Source organism: Poecilia formosa, unplaced genomic scaffold (genome assembly GCF_000485575.1).
Source record: "Poecilia formosa unplaced genomic scaffold, Poecilia_formosa-5.1.2 Scaffold446, whole genome shotgun sequence".
NCBI lineage: Eukaryota > Metazoa > Chordata > Actinopteri > Cyprinodontiformes > Poeciliidae > Poecilia > Poecilia formosa.
The window spans coordinates 98,038-109,163 of record NW_006800385.1 but is presented as its reverse complement, the minus strand read 5'-3'; the positions used below and the strand labels follow the sequence as shown (position 1 = coordinate 109,163).

At 41.6% G+C, this 11,126-nt stretch overlaps 1 protein-coding gene across 4 annotated transcripts in view; it reads left to right on the top strand.

Moving 5' to 3' along the window:
* jade2 (jade family PHD finger 2) overlaps positions 1–10,689 on the top strand; it is a 135,759-nt gene extending 125,070 nt beyond the window's left edge. For all 4 annotated transcript variants that reach the window (XM_016663793.1, XM_016663794.1, XM_016663792.1 and 1 more), the window contains 2 exons: positions 2,281–2,426; positions 3,062–10,689. In XM_016663793.1, coding sequence (XP_016519279.1) covers positions 2,281–2,426; positions 3,062–3,763 — 848 coding nt within the window. In that variant the 3' untranslated portion in view covers positions 3,764–10,689. The remainder of the gene's footprint in view (positions 1–2,280; positions 2,427–3,061) is intronic.
* The last annotated feature ends 437 nt before the right edge of the window (positions 10,690–11,126 follow it).

Genomic DNA, 11,126 nt, shown 5'->3' with positions numbered 1-11,126 from the left:
ACACACACACACACACACACACACACACACACACACACACAAAGCTACGAACTTTAAAGTAGAACATTATTTACATCAGATGAATGAGCCACAGGGATTGACCAACAGGTGTCAGTTGGGTCTGAGACGAGCTGATTGGCTGCCAGTCAGTAAATCAGCAGGTATTTTAAATCAGCGATACCTGATGAGATGATTAATGATGGAGCTTCTGTAGGTTTTATAGCTCAACTGTTGGAGTTGTTGACACTTTCCTCAGCGATGGAAACTTTACACGTTGCTGAAACTCGATGCTGAGACACCTGAGAGAGAAACTACAGCTCAAGACGCTAAATATGAACCAAAGCTGGATTTAAAACAGGAAGTTTGTTGTCATCACTGCTGGTGGTAGAAAATGTCTGGATGTATAAAACGCAGTCCCAGTTTTCCTCCTCTTCACTGTTTGTGTTTACATCAGTAAACTGTGATAACTGGTCTGGTTGGGCTTTATCTCCATTTCGTCTTCTCACTGGATTCTTCGCCCATATCTGTCCATCTGAAACCCCATCTTTCTGTTTATTTTGCTTCTTGTTCTTCCACCTGACCGCAAAGAGGATAAGAACTGCAACTTGACGCAGCATGCATGCTGGGATACGGTCACTAAAATTGCGTTTCCATGACAAATAAGTCGGTGTTTGTGTTTAGTTTCCTGCTGTTGTTTTTGCCAGAGTAGTTTTACGTGTCTGACTCTGCCGTCCATTATCAGGGTTATATATGTAGTATACCGCTCTCAGTGCCGTCTCTGTTTGTCTGCATGCCGTATGTGTTCATCTGTCTCAGAGTGTGTGTGTGTGTGTGTGTGTGTGTGTGTGTGTGTGTGTGTGTGTGTGTGTGTGTGTGTGAAGCCATCTGTTCCCTGTCGGGTCTGGTCCCGCCTCTTCCTCTGTGTTTTCAGAGACGAAGATCCACCTTTACTCTCTTTGAAGTAGCAGGTTATTAGCTCCAGGTAAACACTGATAAATTTAACTCTTGATTATACTGTAAAACAAAAACAATGTTAACGGCGTTGACGTTAAAGTTTTCAGCTTGTTTGCTTCCTCTAAATACATATTTCTCATGTGACGTCACACTTCTGGTCTTAAAGGGCCAGCATTGTGTTTTCCAGGACGTTTTATTGCATAATCCAGTAACTGATATTTTCAGTTGTTGTAAACATGCTTATGTTTGTCAAATATGACTTTAAAACAAGTTTTACTCCCTGATTCCTGATTGAAATTGGGCCTCTGTCTCTTTAAAAGCTCCTCTCTTCACGCTTTAATGTTTTACCAGAGCAGCTCTGAGCAGCAGCTCCTATAATGAGCTCAGCAGGTGTTTGCTAATTGCTGCTGGCTAGTCTGGAGGAGCTGAGTGGGGGAGGAGCCTTGAAGGCGGGGCTAGGTCTACCCAGGTGTTTAACAGCTGAATGGTTGCCATGGAGATTAAAGGACCACTCAAACATGGAAAAAAATCAAAGAAACATTCCAGGGAAAAACCTTATAACATGATGCAAAGCTAAAAAATAGAAATCAATTTTACATTGACTTCTTTAAATCTGATTTTCTGAAACCTGCAGATACTTTTAGAAGTGATAAAATAACATGAATATCTTATTTAGAGTGAAACGTGTCTCTCTGGTTTCTAACTGAGCCGTAACCGTAGCGACCTTCCACCAGGTGACTTGTCGGTGTTTCTTTTCCTCCTCCCTCCGTCTGATCGGCTCTGCTGCCGTTTGTTTCCTCACACCTCTTCCCCATTTCTTGTTTTCTCCTTCGTCACCTATTCCCTCCCTCAGAGCTCTCCTGATTCCTGCAGAGGCATGCTGCGTCATGGAAACAGCCGCTGTGTGTGTGTGTGTGTGAGTGTGTGTGTGGGGTAGCTGGTGTTAAACGCACCCTAACAGCACCTCCTGCTGTCCTGTTGTTGGATTATTGCAGGCGGTTCAGGATTTACAGGAGACTTTTCCTCTGAATCCTCCTCTGTGGTATTTCAGGTATTCTGGGAGCGCTGCAGGTTTACAACAAGAATGTAGTTAAAAAGGAAAACAGAACTATTAAAATAACAAAGCAACTAAAGCTGCTTTGTTAATACTTTACAGCATGAGCATCATTCACGGTTTCTCTGCTCTTTGATATGAATTTTATAAATTTTAATCACTTGCATTAATATTTAAGAAATTCTCAGCTAATAAGCAATTTCCCCCTGGAGAATAATAAGGTATATTTTATTCTGTTGTAACGTGACTTATCGTAGTTTTTCTCTCCTCAGGTCTGTCCAAGTCGTTTCCGTTAGAAAGCTCTCTGTTCGACAGCTGGCTGGCCAAGTCGGTCCAGATCACGGCCGACGACATGCTGAGCCAGTGGGCTCTGGGCGGCCAGCACGACGACCAACGCAGCAGCCTGCTGTCCGACCAGGTACGGCTGGGAAATGTTAGTTATTGTAAGAAATGGGAACAGGAGGGAGGTCAGATCATCACTTTTATAGAAACCATTTTAATAAAAATGTCGTATTATTTGACTTACTGATTTATTTTGTAATGTTTACAATCTGTTGAGTGTGAAATCAATGATTAATTATTGGTTAATCCAGTGTCACTGTGTTTGCACTGTAAAACAGAAATCCCAGGGAAAGTCATGATTTAAACTGAAATGTCGCCACAAAAAACTCAAAAAGTCACAATGGGTCAGAAAACAGGACAAACAAAAATGGTTTGAATTGCCACAAGTTTATGAATGAAGTCGATATATATATATAATATAGACAGATTTGGGCTGCTTTTATGGAGATGGGCGGGTTTTGTGATGTTTCTGCACTGCAAAAACACAAAATCTTACCAAGTAATTTTGGTCTAGTTTCCAGAGCAAATATCTCAGTAAACTTGAAATAAAACAAAACTTACAGGTAACTTTCAAGCAAGAAATGGGAGTTTGTCTTTAGTGAATAATTCCTTTATATTGATGAAAAAGTTCCAGTTTCATTGGTAGATTATTTCACAGACATTTTTCCCTTCCTCCTACTCCCCTTCCTCCACCTCCTCCTCCTCCTCCAGCTGATGCAGGGTGAGGAAAGCCTCCTGAACCTCATGATGGAGAACTCTATGCAGTCGGCGTGGAAAACGCCTCAGCTGGGCCGGAAACCCAGAGGAAGCAGCAAGCCTCGTTCTCGAGGACCGAGCGGCGCCGGCGCCCAGCGGGTGTTTGGGTCGGCCGCGGCCGGCAGCCCGTCCACAGCCAAGGGCTTCTGGGAAAAATCCAGCCACGCTGGCCGCCGGGGGGAGAAGTCCAGAAGCTCGTCCAAGGCGGGTCACCACCACCAGACCAGGAGCTGCGACCCGAACGGCGACCCGCCGCCGCAGCCGCCCATCTCCAAGATGGATTCCTGCCACATCTCGGAGGAGCGCGGCCGCTGGGACAGCGTCCGCGCGGTGTCCGGTTTCATGGCGAGCGCTTCCCCTCCGCCGGCCTCCAGTCCGGGAGCCGCAGTGCCTGACGCCGGGGCCGTCCTGCGGGGGTCGCGGGGTCGCGTGGCCCGGCAGGGTAAAGTGAGGTCAAGGGTCGGGGAACTGGACTCCATGGACCTGCCGCTCACAGGGAAAGGCGCATCGATGCTGGACGCTGCCGCCGAGACTGATGGGTACTTCTCCGATGGAGAGAGCGATTTGGAAACGCGGTCCGGCGGACGAAAGCTTCGGCTGCCACAGCTGCATCCTGCCAACGAGGATCTACTGAGGAGGAGCGTCCTGGCGTCCTAAACAAAGTAACGGCGGCTGCGCAGCCTTGTCAAACCAAACCCGTGGTGTGGAGCGGCGTCCCAGCTCTGACTGCCTGGTTTTCTGAATGTAGCTGTACGCCGACCGTACAGTAAAGCTTCTCCACTGGACCGCAGTTCGCTCCTCATACTATTGGAAACTAAACATTCGTCTTTTGTATATTTCTAACTCATCTGGTTGTGGCCTGGTGTCTGTGGTTCGGTCAGACTTGGGAACAAACACTTTGGGGCATTACTCCTCTTCTTACTCGCGCTGGTTCCAGGGTATGCTTTAAGGTCCGAGCTGCATCCAACCAGTTTTCCTCAAAATATTCAGACGATTTCATAGCAGAGCTGGCATGAATATGTGCAGAGGGCGGCACAGGGCAGCATGTTCTCAGCCTTGAAAAGCACAATAACTAGTCAGTCGAGCTGTCATGGAAGCACTTGAGAGTAAAACCGAAGCTCATTCAGGGCTGGGGTCGATTTCAGACGCCGAGTTTCTCATTTTATCGCTTCTCATCCCTTCAAAGCAGAAATATTACAGACTGAAGACTGACCCCAACCCGCCACTGTCAGACACAAACTGACATATTCACTCATCGTAGTATCGCATCAATCAGGGGTGTCCAAAGTGCGGCCTGGGGGCCATTTGTGGCCCCGACTGCAATTCAAGAACGGCATAAATGTGGCCATTTAGTACTTTTTGTAATTTTTACAAGTTCAGCTTGTTTTTAGTCAAAACAGACTTTGGTACACTCATCCATTGCATTTGGCTAAATAAAGCAAAAGTTATGAAAGAAAATGTTTTACTTTTGTTACGGGGAATAAAGTAAAAACATTTTATAGGTTCATAAAATGGAAAATAAGTTCAAAAAGTTAAATAACTTTTATGCTTGCCTTAGTTTTATCCACATAAAAGAAAGAATTCACATTGATATCTTTTGCATTTTTAATTGTGGGGGAAAAAATTATATTTTGGCCCCAGAATATTTTCTGCTTGGGGATTTTGGCCCCTCAGTGCAAAAAGTTTGGACACCCCTGGTATAAGTACTTAATCCAATCTTTCTCCATTTCTTCCTAAATCAATTCTACCCCCTAAATCTTTACAAAAATATCAGCAGAGAAACATTGTGCCTTGGTCACTTCCTGTGGCCTCCCCACAAAACAATCAGTGAGTGAATCAATCAGCCTCTCAATCCAAATTTGTAACAATCAAAGCGAAATAAAATCCCAACTGATTGGCTGCCATGTGGCCACTGGGTGTCTTCACCATAATGATTGAATAGTGCCTAAAAAAACCAACATGCAGCGTTTGCCATTTTTGTAACCAATACATCTGCAGCACTTTGCAGAGCCACAGAGCTGCCTAGTGTTACGAGCCGCCCCTGAACGCATCACGGTCGCAGAGAGCCTTTAAAAACAAGAGCTTGGCCAAGTTACACCATGTTCCAGCTTTCAGGAGTCCTGCAAGATATTTGCTGCTCATGTTTGATCTGCTGGGATAAAAACAGGTCTGAGCCCATTTCAGTGGTTTTATCATTCAAAAACCACCAAAGAAAATCTACATTTTATTGTGAATCAGAGTTTATTTGACATGAGACATCAGTAGAATCACAGAAGATCATTTCTGCAGTGCAGTTGAAAAGCAGCTCAAGCTACTGATTTATATTTATACTCAGTCTTCCTGGTGGAAGCAGTTATTTCAGTTCTCTGTGTTTATCTGAGACAAAGTTTGTAGTAATATTATAAAACAAAGAAAATACTCAAGAAGCTTAAAACATAGTCCTCACCCAAACTTTGAGATTTCCAAAAGTCTAGAAATATATTTAAATCTAGTTTAAAAAACTAAAACAATCAAACTTTGTAGCCTAGTGAACCCCAGAGGAAACCAAAACCAGCTGGGAAGAGATAAAATCCAATCCTGCTGCAGACCGCCTCCAATAATACCTAAAGCTACAGATTATAATAGTTTAAACATTAAATATACCTTAATAACTACAGCAGAAACCTTTAATATCTACATTCATCTTTATTTCCGTTCGGCAGCCAATCAGAACCAAGGAAGTTGAGAGGTAAACGTCAGCCGATGGCATGTCACGATTATTTTTTATGCTTTACTAAAACTATTTTATAAACATTTCAATGATTCTGAAGATAAATTACAGAGGATCCCAAACTTTTCAGGCAGTTTTCTGCAAATAATTTGCAGAAACTTCACCGACGTGCAGAGAATAAAACGATGTTTAAGCTTCCTAAGCTGCTTGCTATTGGCTGGTGTTTACAAAGCAGCCAATCAGGAACGCTGTTCATGTTCACTGGTGCTGAAGGTCTTAGCTTCCACTGTGCGTATATTTGGTGTTTGAACCATTAAAACCTTCATTATTAGAGGAAATGTCCAGGGTTTTAGCTAATTGTTGTGGTTCAAGTCAATTCCAACTCATTTAAGTCGTCGTAGATGAAAAATATCAGAATAAATTGGTCAGTTCAGGTCATTATGTGCATCTATGCAGTTTGCCGTGTTGTTTTTTGGTCCTCTTAGCGGATTATGACACCAGCACGGCGTTCTGATCAAACCAGACTTGACCAAGCTCCTGCAGCAAACGGCTCGACTGCATAAACCGTAAACCACCACAGATAAAACATGAATCGGCTCCCCGGAGCTCCCAGACCCAGCTGCGCCTCGTTTTACTGCAGATTCACACATCTTACCCTACAGCTGTATTTTATACTCAAGAAGCAGTTTGTGGTATTCTCAGGGGTTAAAGAAAAACTTTTAAAAAGAATAAATACAAGATAAAAAAAACATGTATGTAAAATTATATATAATACACACATATATCTGTGTGAGGTGTGTTTAGAAAGTTTGTTTGGCAAGAGTCCGTTTGATTTCCAACACCAATACTACTGAGCAAGTGTCTTCTGTCGGTGTGAGCTTCAGGCCCGAGTTCAACGGCTCTGATTTCACAGATCATCATCAGGATGAAGGCTCTCCTGATCAACAAACCAATCAGATCGATTGATTAGAGCCGGGCCTGACACACAGCCTTTAAGTAGAGATCTGTCCATCCTGCTCTGGTTTAGTTCACTTTATTTTCTGTAGACACATCCGGACTGGTGTTTAGGAACGACCATGCCAAAGAACAGACCTGTGTATCAAGGCAGCACATTTACATCTTGTCCCCACACACACACACACACACACACACTCTGTCTCTAGACTGCAACGTAAAGTGAGTTTGATAAAGTGTTGGAAGGTTTTGGTCACGTAACAGATTTCCAACACGAAGCTGGTCTAACAGGGTTACAAAGCAACAGATGAATAGTTTTCTATGGATGTGTGGTTCTGACTTCCTCAGAGAAACGCAGAGTTTATGACAAGCGATGGCACTGTGTCCTTTTCGTTCTTCAGGGGATTTACACGGCTGTGCTCTATTCTGACAATGTATCTTTACTCAGAGTTTCTGAATTCGTGCCGTGGCCTGGAGGAAGTCGGACCTCTGCTACGTCTCAGACACGACGACGCGTCTCTGGAGTGACGATGCTCGTTCCAGCCTCATGCGTCACCCAGACATATTAATGTAATCTTGGTTTCAGAGTAGCCTGATGTCGTAGACGGTGGTTGTAGATGAGGCCTGTACGGCCTCCACATGTAGTAGCAGACGCTGAGGCTGCACAGCACAAACAAGAAATCAAACCTGAAACCAATCAGCAGATATTTTAACCCTTTGCTGTGCAGCCTCAGCAACCAAACCTGGTTTATTATTCTGTATTTACAGTGTGGCTTCAACGCCCTCTCCTTCCGCTTCATAGATGCTGTAGACTGGACTCTATTATTTTTCACTAGGTTCAGCTTCAACGGTTGGTATGCTGGTGCGGCCGCTGGCTCACAACTCCAGATGTGACCTTTGAGTTTTGCAACTCTGACAACAGAAACACGTTTTCTACACCTTTGTGGGTTGGTTCTGTGAAACTTTGATCCATTAGAAGAAGAATCGGTAAAGCAAACGAGTATTTGGGGTAAATCTTATTATAATGTGCCTGTCACTTTAAATTTGAGCCAATTTATCACTAAAAATACAAAAGCCGACTCAATATTACGAGTCGGCTGTTGCATTTCAGACTCTTTGCAATTTCAATATGTGACACATTTATGTAGCAAAGATTTGATTTATTGTGTGAAGTAAGTAAAAACATTATAAAACATAATATGGACTAGAGCTGCAACAGATGATAATTTTAATAATTGATTCATTTTTCAATTAGGCACATTGTACAGATTAAATGTTAATACAATATTAAAAGATCCAAAGAAACAATTCACTTCCTTTTTGTTAAATAAGAAATAAAGCTGCTAGCAGCAGGTTGGGGTTCTCCACAGGAACAGCTTCGCTTTAGTAAATCTGAACCCAGTGAAGCTAAAACATTTAGAGACATTTAACATGTTTTCATCTTAAATGTCTAAATGATTTTATAGTTTTGTCTTAATTACATCTCTGACTATATAGACTCAAAAAAACAAAAAAAGAAATTTACTGAGGGAACAAGTAGTGATGACTAAATTAGTTAATTATGTCAATGATTGATTAATCACAATTAATCAGATTAATCTTATCAGCCCTCATTTTTGGCCAAATTTCACCCTCATATAAAATAAGCTGCTGGCGGCAGGTCAGGACCAAACTTGGACTCTGAAGCGTCTCTGGGGGAAACGATGGAGAGGCGGTGGAAAGCCAGCGCCTGCTGCAGGTTATGGCAACTTTTCCTGCCGTTTGGTTTCTGTTGCAAAACTCAAGAAGAGACGTCCGTCTGTCCACCGGTTGGTTTTCTTACAAAGAAACCAAACCCTGAGAGAAATAACTCCTGCATGTGACCACACCTGCATACTGCTGGACGCTTACACAATATTCACAGTTACAATAATGTATTATACTGTTCAACTAATAGCTACACTTTCATATTCAGTGTTTTAAAAAGCCTTTGCAGACGTTTTTTTGGTTGGTAATGCTTAGTTGTATCAAACTAGAAAGCTGACTCATTATCTGCTTCCACTGGTTTTACTGGCGTTTTGTTTTCCTTCCCAGTTAAAGTTAAAACTTTAACAGCTGTGCAGATCAGACCTTCATCCTAAAACAGCTGCAGTGCAGGAACAGACAGGAGGTCAGGGAGGCTTCAGGCGCCATAAAGTGAGATTTTATTTACAGTCAACGTGATAGAAAATGTTTTTATTACAGATTCAACTAAATACTCTTCTCTTCTTTAAATGTGATGCATTTACAGGTTAGGCAGCTTCACAGATTTCTCTGTTAAGAACTGAAGGAAGATTTATTCGCAAAGCATGAAAAAGTGGAAAATTACTCAATAAAATTAAAATTGATAAGATTTTATGTTATTGATGATATTTAACCTTTATTTCAGCAGGAACTGTTTCATTTTCCTACTGAAATAAAAGGTTCAATGTTGATTTCTCTCCCTTTACAAGGAGAAAGAGATTAAATACCACAAAGTTGACATTTGTTGTTTGGAAATAATTTAACCATTAAGGTTAGCAGCTGCCTTGCCGCTTTATTTTACATAATTACTTAATGGAGAATTCATTTGTAGTAAAGCGGCACCAAAAAATAGAGGTTGTGTTTTTAAATCCCACAGAAAAGTGAATAACTACGATCATCTCCGTTTATGAATCAAAGTATATACAGCTAACATTTTTAGCATTTTCTTTTATTTTAAAATCTACATTCTTAGTTTGGTGCATTTCTGATCTTCATTCAACAGAAATTACTCTGAGCCAAAAGCTTAAAAGGATTTACTTCAAACTGTAGATGGTCAGTTGGATCAAATGCTGGGCCTCTTTGACTCCACCGCTGAGTAAACAATGATTTTCTTTAAAGTGTCGGTTTTTTCTACCATCTTTAAACAAACTATTTTCTCTCATTGCAGCTTTTTTACACTAAAGCTCTGATCTGCACAATCAGAGCACCTTACTGCATCATTTTCCTTCCCATCACCAGCAAACCAGCGTTTCCGCCTCTCAGCCCTCCATCCTGGTTTGTTCCTCCACTCCTGCTCTACTGAGCGATCAGCTTTTCACTTTCCTTTAGAAACATATTTTACTCACAAAAAGCCAGAATAAATGTGAACATCAGTAGCTTCAAGGACAAATGCTGACAGTGGCAGGCAGGTTTAAGGAGGTAAAACATTCGCGCTCCGCTCTGCTTCATTCTCACTCAGACATGTGGAGGAACTGAAGCCAGAAAAACAGAACAAGCTGTTCTCTCTGCAGCCTTTCCACAGTCAAGTTAGCACACGGCTAATATAAACAACAACACACATGCAGCTTCTTAAGCTTTCTCTGCTTTCACTGATGCTCCTCGTTTGCAAAGTGTAACAATCAAATCAAGCTAAGGGAACAGGAAACGAGCATTTAATAACTCGCCGATTATCAGAGGGATGTCAAACTCACTTTTATTTTTGGCCATAGTGAGATTATAAGTGTCCAGTTCTGGTGAAATGCATTGATAAAACCCATTAGCAAACCGCTAAATTATGAATAAACAGCCACCTCTGCGCTCAATGCGTACTCCAGTTAAACGCCGAACATCGTTTTACGTTGGTGTCATTTGATGGCATTCATATGAAAACTGGCCACTGGGAAAAAAATAATTTGGGTTTTAATCTTCTGAGGTCAAAAGTCAGAATCTGAGAATAATTTGAGAATTTTGACTTTCATAATTCTAAATTTCTTTTCTCAGAATTGTTTTTTTCCCTGCAGAATTTTGGCTTTTCTCTGAATTATAATTATTTATCTTAGAAGCTTAAAGTCAGAATTTTCTTTTCTGTGGCCCTAATGGCTGCTGGAAAAACAAGAATACTGAATGTAGGGAGGCGTAATATGAGCAGAGCCTTCAGGTGTAAATGCAATTCACATTAAAAAACAATATTTGTAATGCCAGTAAGCTCCTTCATTGATATTTCTTGTAATTTTATCGCTGTCCTTCATTTCCTTCAGGATTATTTTAAGCATTGCCCTAATCTATTTCCTTAACATCTGGAGCACTAAACAGTTTATTTTTCCAGTTTTAGGCTGAAAACTTCAATTTTTCCCATTTTCTTTTCTGCTCCTATTCACAAAAGTACAAAATTGATGCATTAAGTCTGACTTATGACAATCATTTTATTTATTGTACCAACATTAAAACTGAAATTGACCATGGGGGCACAAGGGAGAGTCCATTTTGTCTCCTGATGTTTTGCATAAAAGGCAAAACCTGGACCAGACTTATGACACATTACTGTCAGTATCTTTATTTCCAGAGCTCAGCTTCATTTTCCTTCCTGGCATCTCCTGGCAGTGCAGAACAGACACT